General features: G+C 44.0%; 3 protein-coding genes across 3 annotated transcripts in view; 2 read left to right on the top strand and 1 right to left on the bottom strand.

Annotated features, from left to right (window-relative positions):
• The window catches only part of LOC133507376 (tubby-related protein 1-like), a 45,037-nt gene extending 32,518 nt beyond the window's left edge, over window positions 1-12,519 (bottom strand). Inside the window, exons 1-2 of the mRNA XM_061832332.1 lie at window positions 12,454-12,519; window positions 6,419-6,488 (exon numbers count right to left, since the gene is read on the bottom strand). Of these exons, the coding sequence (XP_061688316.1) occupies window positions 6,419-6,488; window positions 12,454-12,468 (85 nt within the window). The 5' untranslated portion in view covers window positions 12,469-12,519. The remainder of the gene's footprint in view (window positions 1-6,418; window positions 6,489-12,453) is intronic.
• Window positions 2,291-5,194, top strand: LOC133507469 (adenosine receptor A1). Its single transcript, XM_061832488.1, has 2 exons — window positions 2,291-2,665; window positions 4,008-5,194. The coding sequence occupies exons 1-2, from the start codon at window positions 2,337-2,339 to the stop codon at window positions 4,666-4,668; spliced, it is 990 nt and encodes a 329-aa protein (XP_061688472.1). The 5' UTR covers window positions 2,291-2,336; the 3' UTR covers window positions 4,669-5,194.
• LOC133507541 (adenosine receptor A1) lies at window positions 8,036-10,578 on the top strand. The gene is made up of 2 exons (XM_061832669.1): window positions 8,036-8,391; window positions 9,885-10,578. The coding sequence occupies exons 1-2, from the start codon at window positions 8,036-8,038 to the stop codon at window positions 10,555-10,557; spliced, it is 1,029 nt and encodes a 342-aa protein (XP_061688653.1). The 3' UTR covers window positions 10,558-10,578.
• Window positions 12,520-12,527: the final 8 nt, after the last annotated feature.

Raw genomic sequence — 12,527 nt, 5'->3', positions numbered from 1 at the left:
ATCAAAAGAATCAGCATTAAAGCACCTGATGTTGCTTTTGTTTTTATTACAAGTGGGAAATTGATTTTAATAAGCACATGAAAAGCTAGAGTAGTAGTAGTGGTTGGTACATCTGCCTCAAATTCTGAGATTCAGGGGTCGAATCTAAGCTCCACACTCAGCATTGACCATAAGTGCAAACGGTAGTTATGCATGACTGAGTCCCGGACGCAACGTTTTCTTGCACAAAGTCAGCTGGGTTGGGCTCCACCTCACCCATGATCCTCATGAGCACAAGCACTAAAGCAAAATGGAGGAATGATCTGTATTCAACTCCTACTACCATTTTGTCATGCTCCAAAAATCTGTTCAGACTGCACGAACTGAGATCACATCAGTCTGCTTCCAATGTCAACTAAATTCAACTGTGTGAGTCATAGTGAAAGTAATTCATGTGATGCACACTTTCAGCAGAAGTGCAAAAACTCAACATGAGATGTGAAAGTTTTTTGGGGTTTTTTTTGGTTTTTTTTTTTTTTTTGGGGGGGGACTCTAGTTGCAAAATACAACCACACAAGAAACACATCTGTGACTTTTCCTAAAATTAGATCACATGAAACAAAACCTTTCTGTATTTTATATCCAGTGTGGACAAAAGTATTGAGGCACAATACAGGCGTTAAAAACTGAGCGTTCATCTGAGATGTCACGCTGTGGCGACCCCTGACGGGACAAGCCGAAAGAAACTTACTTACAGGAAGTGAAAGTAAGCTTCCTCTTCTCTGGGAAGAAGACTTTCTGTAAGACGTATTTTGGACATGCTGAAGAAAAAAGGGCCTTCCTCAAACTTTTTCCAGCGTATACGTTTGTACTAAATACCAGGAAGACAAGAACATTTAAATCGGGGTGCATACGACAACCCGCTAATCGACCAAAATAATAGAACTCTGTGTGACCTATTTTTCTGAACAGCGTCAATCTGGCACCGCGGCCAGCACGCCTCTCGATCACTGTTGGTAATGGACCTTTCCGACCTGTCAATCACTCGTACAATAATAGCCAATCAGATATCCGCATTCTCTTAACGCCTGGCTTGACACGCCCCTCTCGCCGTATTGTCCCACAAGCAATGCTGGATGTCAGTAGCGTGCGCTTGGAAAAGTTAATGTTACGAAGAAAATGGTCCTCAGATGCGCTCGGGGAACGTGCAATTCTGATGAAAGATAACCGGCTAGGTCACAAGGGGCCCCGTTGATTCATTTTCCAAAGTCTAAACACAGTTGATGGAGTGTCTACGATGGATTAAGGCTTGCGGAAGACCGCACACACAACTAAATGTGAACAATATCAACAAACACAAGGCTGGTTGTCCGAAGCCAAGTTTGGCAACCATCGCCAACATTTCGCTGTAACTCTGACATTGCATCCTACTCCGTCCAAAATCTTAATTCCGTGTACATATCCTTGCGTGAAATAATCGAGACCTCTCTGGAGAACTTTCTTGGACATGTCTGACGCACTTGGCAAAAAACATACCCCTGTATTATCTGGAATACGTGATAATCGACTTCAAACATGTTCTGTTCAATCACCATTTTGGAAGCTTGCGGGACATGACTAAGGGTGGCGGAGTTTAAGACCGTCCACCATCGGAAAGGTCCATTTAGGAGACGAGCAGACCTGGGCGGATCATAGTGTGATGAGGTCTGTGCCAAGGTGAGATGGTTTACAACCCAAACTACTTCGCCGGCTGTTTTACTGCGCCCTGACCAAGTTCACCAAAATCCTGTCGCATCAGTGCACCGCCTTGAGCCAGGAGTTAGATGTGGTCTGACCAGGTGGAAATTCAAATGGACTTTCTGCCACCAAATTGTTACTCGGCCAAGGGCATTTGCAAGGACGCACCCTCTGCTGCACCGGTGGTGGAGACTGCTCGGCCACGTTAGCAAACAGCGCTCGGGGAAAAGAATGAAAATGGAGCCCATTGAATGCAAACTGGAGTGCTTCGTAGTCCTCAGTCTTTGTAATTATGATCAAACCTAAATATATATTTTGGGAAATTTACAGGGTATTTTGTTCTTGATTCCCTAGCGAATGATTTGCCACCGATCTCTTGATTATGGTTTTGGCGCATCTTAGCACAAATTCGCTGATACACCATAACACTCTCGTTTGTGCAGAAAAAAAACGAAAAAAACTGCAGCCCTCTTCCTGACACAGCAAATAAACAAGTGTGAAAGTGTGTCACTCTTATCAGGAATAGAAAGAAGCACACTTGACTTCCTCATATACCCGTATTTCAAGCGTGAGATGAACGCTCGTCAGTGTGCAGCGCGGCGACCTACACAGGAGACGCCATGCGCGCGGGCGAGGTGGCCTACGCCTCTTTGGAGGCGCTCATAGCCGTCTGCTGCTGCCTCGGCAACGCTCTGGTTATCGTCGCCGTGTGGACCACCAAACGAGTCGGGCAGCCCACCTTCTGTCTGATCGTGTCGCTGGCGGTGGCCGATTGCGCCGTGGGCCTTGTGGCCATCCCGTTGGCCGTGCTGGTGGACGGCAGGGCGAGAACGTCTTTTCGCGGTTGCCTCTTCATCAGCTGCGTGGTCATCCTGCTGACCCTGGTGTCCATTCTGTCCCTCATGGCCATCTCACTCGACCGCTTCCTCCGGGTTTACATCCCTCTAAGGTAAACTCTTCTTTTTAAAATCGATCCATCCATCCATTTACTTAGCCGCTTATCCTCACGAGGGTCACGGGAGTGCTGGAGCCTATCCCAGCTGTCAACGGGCAGGAGGCAGGCTACACCCTGAACTGGTTGCCAGCCAATTGCAGGCTTTTTTTAATGTGTTTAGCAAAAATTCTAAATTTTTGCACGTACAAGGTCTGTCAGATAAGTTCCAGGACTGGCATCACGTCATTTTGACACTTCTGATTTAACTAATTTAAAAATACCGTATGTTAAGCATAAACAAACGCAATCTAAAGGTCTGTTTCTAACGCTGTCCACTAGTCCACTTGCATCTTGTCGAGAAGTTTTTAAGACTTTAGCACTCTGCATCAATGTTTCACGCTTCAAGTTGACTACAGGGAGTCCTCGGGTTAAGACTGTCTCGGCCCAAGACGTTTCGACTTTACAACGCCCGTCCGCCATTTTGTCTGGCTAATGCTTGTACGTGTCTGTGGACCGGGAGTATCTTCGCATTTTTCGACATTATCGCCCTAGAGAAGAAAGGCGTCTCTTTTAACAATGCTTCTGCAGCCAAAACAAAATCCATGACCATGGAAACAAAGCTCAAGATCATAAAAAGATTGGAGAAAGGAGAGACACAAAACCCACCTTGGCTTCAGTCAGTCGACCATGGTGACAATTATTAAAGACCAAGCCCGTATTTTAGCACATGGAGGGTTCCATTCTTATGTCGGATACAATGATCACAAAACAAGATTCTTTGATACTAGTCCAGATGTAGAGGATTGAGGACCAGGTTCCTTTGCAATAGCTAAGCACAGCCACCCCTTATTCTTCTCCGTCCGCCTCTCGGCAGTAAAGTACGTCATCTTGTTTATTTCAAAGTATTTGTTTTTTATACAAAGTACTTTTATGTGAATTCTCATTTAATGATGGAATCCGACTTGAGTCGAAATTCGAGTTAAGTCGCTACTGTGGGAATGGATCTCAGTCGTAAACTGAGGAGTCCCTGTAATCTTAATCATGCTTATCGACATTTCGTTTCCAATCAACCAGTTTGCAGAGGGAAGGATGTAAAGCGATGTAGATGAGTGCTGGCCAGCCAATAAGCTGACACAGGTCTGAGAGAACTACAATGAGAGAATAGTGATTAGCCTGGCTAGCTTCGGCTATTACGACCGCCGCTGGTTTTAAAAAATTGATACCAACGCTACCAGAGGTTGGCGGCGAGAAATGAGGGCAGCAGTGGCAGCACGTCAAGAAGTTGTTGGTTTTTTTTTTTTAATAACACATTTAACACCACACCGCTTATCTAATGAAACATTCGTCTTGTTTCCAGGTACAAACGCACGGTCACACACAGACATTCATGGTGCGCGGTTGCTGCGTGTTGGCTTGTCGCTCTACCTCTGAGTTTTGCCCCCATGCTAGGCTGGCACAACAAAGACACCACCTCCAACAGTTCCCCCAACTCTACGTTCACCTGCCAGTTCATCGCCGTGATCCCCATGTCCTACCTGGTCTACTTCAACTTCTTCCTCTGCACCCTGACGCCACTGACAGTCATGTCGGCCCTTTATGGCTACATCTTCTGCATCATTCGCGGCAACCTCAGAGAGAAGCCGGGCAACGGCGCCCAGGTCAAATCTAGCGTCTACCTGAGGAAAGAGAGGGAGCTGGCCAGCTCTCTTTCCCTGGTCTTGGCGCTCTTCGCCCTTTCCTGGATCCCGCTCCACGTGCTGAACTGCGTGGCCTACTTTGAAACTGCCGAGGTGCCGGTGAGCGCTTTCCACGTGGGGATCCTGTTGTCTCACGCCAACTCGGCCGTGAACCCGGTGGTGTACGCCTTCAAGATACGCAAGATCAGGACGGCGTACCTGAACCTCTGGAGGAGAGTCATCAAGTGCGGGGATGAGCCCCAAGGGTCTAACTCCAGCCAGACTCTGGACAACAACCCAAGTAGCAACGCCGTGGACATCAATGTGCAATTTAATGCTTAAAGGGGGTCATCTTAAATGCTTGTTTACAGACAGTTGGTTTTCTGGAATGCCTGTCCAACCATCAAATAGAGACTTTAAAAAAAAAAAAAGTTTTTGTTATCTACCGACTTTTGAAAATGTTCTGCGCAAACATTGACGCCCCACTCTGATGTCACAGGGTGGCAGAGTCGCAAAAGTCTGTGGTGACTTCGCACAACTGCCGTTCATTTGCAGTCTGGATTCAGACGGGTGAAAAGGCCTTGGACTAAATCGCCTGAAAAAACTGTCATGCAGCGGGGCCCATCACGCACAAACATCCCCGTGGCTGCGACACCCATGCTAACAGGTTATGCCAAAATGTAAGCAGAGCTGCACTGAATTTTGCTGGATTCACTGGAAAGCAGGAGCAAAGCAGCACTTACCTGATTATGCCTGGTGAGGTTCTCAATAATAATAATAATGCAGTGTGTCTTATTGTCTATGATTTTTCTTCATGTTACACACTTCGTTTCATTTCCATTTTTTTAAAAGTGCTCTGTGAATAAAATTATGCTATAAAATAAAAGCCACTGGAGTTTCATTGACTTTTTACACAGAATTCGTGAAAATACTGAGTGTTCATGCAGAATCCTGCAACATAAATCTACAACTCGAGCGCTCCCTAGTGGCAGTTCTGCATCCATAAAAATAATGGAATTGACTGACGGCAACAATAACAACAAAAAATGTGTTTGTTGTCACAGCTAAAAAAGTGAGCATTTCAAATGTGAAGTAGAAAATCTTTTATATGAGCGTATCAAGCAGGGGTTGAATGTATGTGCCGTTCCAACCAGCGCATTTACGTTAACCTTAACATTAACCCTGTCATATTTTTTTCATTACTTTTTCACCTCTTAAATTGAACTAAAATTTATTTCTTCACTTTTGCATTTAAACAATTATCCTTCATTAATTGAAAAAATATTTTTAAAAATTTCATTTTTGTTTTTTTACTTTATTTTTAAATTGGAGAGGTTTTCCATTGTTTTATTGATTTGAGTATAAATTAAACGGTAAAAGAAAATGTGCATTTTAAAAAATTGAAGTCCAATATAAATGTAACAGTCATATTTGTTTTATTTTTTACCCCTTAAATTGGCGAACTAAAATGTTTGTATTCATTTTTACATTTAAATAATTATCCTTGATTCAAAGAAAATATAAAAATAGTTTTCATTTTTGTGTTTTTACTTTATTTTTAAATTTGAGAGATTTTAGTTTATTGATTACATTGTAGATTAAATCTTAGTCAAAACAAATATATGTGCATTAAAAAAAAATTAAGTACAACATAAATGTAACCCTGTCATATTTGTTTTGTTTTTTTTAGCCCTTAAATTGATTCAATAAAATGTATTCATTTTTGCATTTAAATAAGTATCCTTGATTAACCGAAAATAAAATTTTTCAATTTTGTTTTTTACTTTCTTTTTAAATTTCAGAGATTTTACAGTTTTTTTTTATTGATTACAGCATAAATTAAATATTAGTAAAAGAAAAATATGTGCATTCTTAAAAATGTAAGTACAATGTAAATGTAAATTATTAGTTTATAATTAAAATCCACTAATGCTGTGTATGGATACTGTACTAGAGCTACTGGAATCTGTTGCAATTTTACCACAGGAATTCTTCAAAAACCTCTTGAACAGTTTTTAGTGACATTTTGACGTTCGCATGTGTCACACGAGTGTAAAACAAGCAAACAACTGTAAAAGTAAAAATGACTCACTGTTTGAAGCCGCGTGAAAGACGAATGTAACGGAGAACACCTCGTGGCTCGAAGGCCCGTTCCTCTCCATCTACGAAGAAAGAAAACTGGATTGACAAACATCGGCGCGGGGGTGCATTAACAGCCAAAGCGGGGCGTACATTAACGTGCAGCTAATTGAGGCCTGGCGCCACAAATGCATCCCTGCGAGTTGCCAAACACATTCAGGATGATGACGGAGTGCCACAACCAAATCGACATTAATGGATCTATTAAAGCACAGGTGTCAAACTCAAGGCCCGGGGGCCAGATCCGCCCTGCCGTCTGACTTTATCGAGCCCGAGAAGGCAAATCATTTGTGTCACCTTCCTTGATTCTTGTTCAAATCCGTACAAAAATTTCAAAATCGTCATATCATAAATGACACCATTGAGATATTGCAAGCATTTTTGTTACCAAACTTAAACACTAGTTGAAAAACCCATTATCCTTGATTTCTCATTCCAAAACTAGCCCATACATTTGATGTGTAAATATGACAAGGTAATTCAATATATTTATGGTTTCAGCCATAATGACCCTAAGCCGTAACTACAATGTGACATGTGGAAAAAAATGATTGACACGCCTGCATTAAAATGTCCAATTGGAGATGGAAGAGATACAGTGGTACTTTAAATTATCCATCATATTAAACAAGGAAGAATTGCATAAATATAGAAAGTCACTCAGTAAACTGTAGTAACCCTATCTCGTAGAGGATAAAGAATATGCCTGAGAGCATTAACAAATTGCATATTTACATGTTGCTTCAATTCGATAGCAATAAACCTGATTGATGGAAAACACTTTCAAGGAAGAATTCTTCATTATCTGAAGTGCGCCGTTTCCATTCACTACTCGTACCACAATTTTTTTTTTTTTTGCAATTAATGTGACCTACAAGCCGAGTGAATTGGAAAATAATACAGTACATGTCTTAATAGATAAAATAATTATTAGTTGGAGCACTACTTGTAAATTTTTCTGTCTTTAGCGTGGCACTTCTTGTAGCTTAGATTGAGCAGCTCGGCGTTAGCTGTTAATCAGTGTTGATCAGCTGTTAACTTCCTCCACCATCACCAACGACGATGGCAATCTGATCTCTTTGCATCCTCTTTGAAAAGTTTACTATTCGCTGATCAATGTATCGGTAAACCCAAACATTTTTTTTTTTTTATGATGACAAATTTCTTGACCTTGCCGCACGTGCTTTATCGTGCCGCGTACCCGAGCAGCAATCAGAACTAATGCACCCATCTCCAATTAAAAGTTATATTCAAAAAGCCTTGCCAAAAAGCATCCTTCCCATAATTACACCGAGGCCACATCCTTTGAAAAAACACAGGCACACACAATAAATTCTTACTACTACTGCAGAAAACAGCGTCCCTGCCCTCAATCACTGGACTCCATTCACAGAGTAGAGAGAGCGAGAGAGAGAGAGAGAGAGAGAGAGCGAGAGAGAGAGCCTAGTGATCCTCAGCAGACTCTGTGCAGCCTTCATTCAGGATCTCCAACATCTCAGGAAGGACACGATGGACGGTAAAAAGAAGGAAAGCAGAAGTTTGACTCATTGGCATCCATAGGGGGCGAACCATGTCTGTGTCTGCGCGGGTGAAGGTACGGGAGCACGCGGACACGGTGTACATCTCCGTGGAGGCGGCCATCGCCCTGGCTTCGGTGGTGGGTAACGTGCTGGTGGTGCTGGTGGTTTGCGTGAACCGGGCCCTGCGGAACACCACCTTCTGCTTCATCGTGTCGCTGGCGGCGGCCGACATCGCGGTGGGCGTCCTGGTGATCCCGCTGGCCATCACTATCAGCCTGGGGATCAGTACGCAGTTCTACACGTGCCTGTTCCTGTCCTGCCTGCTGGTGATCATCACGCAGGGTTCCATCTTGTCGCTGCTCGCCATCGCCGTCGACCGCTATCTGAGGGTCAAGATACCCACGAGGTGAAAAATGACGTTTTGTTCTTCTGTGATTTTGATTTCCAATTAAGTCCTCTGGTCTCCTGTTGTTGCGTCGACTAGATACCTCTGAACTCCAACCTTATCTTGAAACCTAACCCAGGCTTTAGAACCCAACTTGAGACTGTAAGCCACTTGTGAAAACCCTGACTCGGTCACCAAAATTTCAAACCAGGTACTGAAACCTTCATTTGAAACACCAACCCTGTCTTGACAGCCAAACAAACCGTAACCCAAGTTTGAAACCGCAAACCTAGTTTGAAACCCCGGCTTGCATCTCCCCTTTGAAATCATAGCCACTATGATTCATCGTCATAAATGACGGATACACAGCAGCCTGATTTTTATGCATACTCAAGGCTCGTTCCGTATTTAGTTTAGCAGACCGGTCTGGACCTAGCTAAGCATTCATGTGCAGCAAAGATGTCTCCTTGGACAAGCACGTTGCAGAGTGACAATTTGGTGGCAGAAAGTCGGTCTAAAAATAAGAGTGCATTAGGGGACACACGACCGATCAGGGGTGTGAGATGGTGTCAAATTACCAGTTTAGTCCGTGGACGTCTGGTTGCAGTTCTGTATAAACATACTTCACGGGCTTCCACCTCTCGGACTTGAGCAGATTAGTTTATTTTGGGGAAGAAATTTGTTGTCTGCACTCAGTGGCGTGCTAGAGCACTGCATTTAAAGGGACTGAGAGAAGCCACTTTGATTGGACATGATTGGAGTTAGCTGTGGGGACTCCCAAAGCGGCCTCGCTCTTTTAGATCGGTTAGCTTCCACAGGTCAATTAAATAACTGACACCACCCTAACCCGCCTCTGGCACGTAGGTGCGCCACCATGGTTTTCAAGACATTCCCGAAAATAGGCCCCCATGTCTTGAAACGCTGATTTGACACTCAATCCCTGGTTTGAAACCCAAATCTTGATTTTAAACTCTTATTTGAAACCCTGTAAATGGGTTTAAACAATTCCAAACACAAATCTTAAACTATAACCCCTGCCTGAAAAAAATATTTTTGAAAGCTAGTCCTGTATTGAAACCTCATTGGAAACCGACCTTAAATCCCTAATGTACCCATTGACTCTAATTTGAAACCTTAACCCAATCTTTAAACCCTGTTCTTCCTTTCGCTCAGAGTCGGGGATTTGGAGGACCCTTGCTCTTTTGTCAGATTTAGTGGTCTTAAGGCTCAACCTCATTTCATCTGCTTCAGCGGAACATTTGAGATCACAAAAGCAAACATCAGCTCATTGTGAAAAGATGGTCGGTCGAGAGGAGTGTGACTCCTGTTGTTTACGACTTCCATCGCACCGTATATCCATTGGCCGATCAATGCGGTCAACATCGGAGGCTTTCAGCAAAATTAAAATGTCTGACACAGGCGGGAGTCTGTAATAAGGCGGAAGCTGCTGTCTTGTTAAATTCCCGCACATCTGACTTGATGGTTTCATTTATTCCGGACTGTGATTCCAAAAGGTACAGCACCATCGTGACGCAGAGGCGTGCGTACGTGGCCGTGTGCGTGTGCTGGGTGCTCTCCTTCCTGGCGGGCCTGGTGCCGATGGCGGGCTGGAACAACCGGCACGTGCTGGGCAACCTGAGCGGCTCCGACTACATGGTGTGCGAGTTCACGGCCGTCATGCGGATGGACTACATGGTCTACTTCAACTTCTTCGGCTGGGTGGTGGCGCCCCTTGCTGTCATGATTGCGCTGTATGCCGAGATTTTCCGCGTCATCCGCCGGCAGCTCAACCGGCGGGCCGAGGCCACATCGGACGGAGAGCGCTACTACCGGAGGGAACTGAAGCTAGCCAAGTCCCTGGCGTTGGTGGTTTTGCTCTTTGCGGTGTGCTGGCTGCCGCTTCACATAATCAACTGCGTTGACTTCTTCCACCCGGACCGCGCCACGCCCAAGATGGCCGTCTACGCTGGCATCTTCATGTCGCACATCAACTCGGCACTCAACCCGCTGGTGTACGCATTCCGGATCAAGCGGTTCCGGGTCACGCTACTGGAGGTTGCGCGGGGCTGCGTGGCGTGCCGCGGCGGCGTCAGGGCCAGCCCATTTCCGGGCAGCGTTCCGGCGCTCACCCAGAAAGTAGATGCGGACTTGCCACAAGGTCTGCAGCGTGTAGATGGCACCAAGTGAGGCACACTAGTAACACCTTGGCACAGCCTGATCCAGGATGAAAGCACAGACAATAAATACAGTGCACAAAAAGCTAATTCTGTATTTTAAATATAGGACGGAACATAATATTAACCTTAAAACGGTTTGGGGAGCATTACGAGAGGCTGACTGCTTGAAAAGTAGATCTCGGGGAAAAAAAAAGTCTGGGCACCCCTCCCCTAACCCATGTTTGAAACAAAAATGATTAATCACAGCACGCTTTTGCGTCAAAGCCAAATTTGAAATCATGATCCACATTTTTTGGGACGGCCCTCCTACCAACCCTTTTCGATTGATTGAATATTGCCTCTATGAACCGTAGCGTTGACACCGCTGCTTATACAGCGTCACCATCTGCCGCCTTCATCCTTGATGAGAGATTTCAAAACTGCTGAGTGTGTTCTAATCCTCAGCCGCCCTCTTAGTGCTTTCCATTTATCGCCTCTGCGACGGTCTCCTAACACCACTCAGTGTAGAAGTGACCTAACCTCTGCTTTAGCTCTTCTTTGCGTCTTCATTCAGGTACTAGCATCCTTTTTATGAAATTACAAGATCCCCACTCCCCTAACAAGCTTTCATTGTTGTTATCAAACAAGAAAGTTCATCATTAAATGGTCAGCGCAATGGCTAACACGCACGGACCCGGCGGCGGCCAGGAAGTGGAAGCTCCCGAGTCGGACGTGGACGAAGCGGAAGCGGCGTTATTGCACTTCAGCAAATACAACGAAGCCCGGCGGGGGCGCCCGTGGGGGCAGTGGAGCTCGAGAGAGAAGGCCAACTACTACGTGGATCGCTTCTTCTTCGGCTTCCTGGTCGTCTTCCTGCTCGTGCTGCTGGCCGAGTGTGTGTACAAAATATGGTACGTGACCAACGCGAGGAAGATTGTGGAGTTTGCGTCAGACGCCGCGGTCTTCTTCTTTGACTGGCTCTACGGTCAGGAGGGAAACGAGGAGTTGGCTGAACTCTGAATTACATCTAGTTTATTTATCTAGGACTCTGAATTACATCTAGTTTATTTTTTCTGTTAAATAACCTGCAAATTATTTTTGCACCACACAAATGTGAAATTAATTATATTCCTGCTTGTTATTTAAGGGAAATAAATATATACCATTCTCCACAAAATGGATCAGCGTGTACTTTCAGGAACTAGAAAGTAAATGTACTTTGTTACCACACTTTTTACGCAAGTATTTTTCTACTCCTTGCTTTCTAAAAATGGGCGGCTTACTTTATTCAACCTCTACATTTGATGATATAAAAACAGACACAAATTGAAGGGGGTCAAAGTACTACCTTGATTGAGGAACGTGAACCAGGGAGTGTAAGCGAAGACTGCAACAAGTTTGGAGAAGCAAATATTGGCCATATTTAAAATAATTGTTTGATGTTGTTGTATATGTTGGGCCAATGCTACCTGGCTCTATGTGTTGTTTTTTTTGTCTTCTGCTCTCTGAGTGAAATATAAATTAATATACAATATGAGTGGGCAACTATTTTTTGAGTGTGTTGTGCCAATTTTTATTTTTTAAATAAAATTGCCAGTTAAAATGAATAAAAATAATAATTTCAGGGCCTGTACGCCTCTACTTTCGAAGGTGTAACAGTACACTTATATTTACCAGTCTTTTTAAAACGAGTATGTTTAACAAACATGAATTAATTCATACATCTCTAATGCACCGAATTTGTGACACATCTCGAACTGGATCTTATTACATTTGATTGTACAGCGGTGTGAAATTATCCAATAGCCACCTCTATAAATCTATGCCATAAATAAACTCATGTAAGAATAAATTCCTATAGTTGTACAATGAGGGTTTTAGGAATGAAAACACATTTTTCAAAAGTTACAATTATAGTTCAACTTACGACAAGCGTGTCCATAGCGCATGCGTATTACCGACATTGCTAACACGGAAGTGACGTCGGCTTTAAGAGATGAC

This window comes from Syngnathoides biaculeatus, chromosome 10, assembly GCF_019802595.1.
Source record: "Syngnathoides biaculeatus isolate LvHL_M chromosome 10, ASM1980259v1, whole genome shotgun sequence".
NCBI classification, from domain to species: domain Eukaryota; kingdom Metazoa; phylum Chordata; class Actinopteri; order Syngnathiformes; family Syngnathidae; genus Syngnathoides; species Syngnathoides biaculeatus.
The sequence above is the reverse complement of the archived record's forward strand: the minus strand, read 5'-3'. Positions and strand labels throughout refer to the sequence as shown.

Bases quoted from the DNA above. Each gene is read 5' to 3' on its own strand.
- LOC133507469 (XM_061832488.1), top strand. From the start codon at position 2,337: ATGCGCGCGGGCGAGGTGGCCTACGCCTCTTTGGAGGCGCTCATAGCC. The intron at 2,666-4,007 runs GTAAACTCTTCT...TCTTGTTTCCAG, and splicing joins CGGGTTTACATCCCTCTAAG to GTACAAACGCACGGTCACAC.
- LOC133507541 (XM_061832669.1), top strand. From the start codon at position 8,036: ATGTCTGTGTCTGCGCGGGTGAAGGTACGGGAGCACGCGGACACGGTG. The intron at 8,392-9,884 runs GTGAAAAATGAC...TGATTCCAAAAG, and splicing joins AGGGTCAAGATACCCACGAG to GTACAGCACCATCGTGACGC.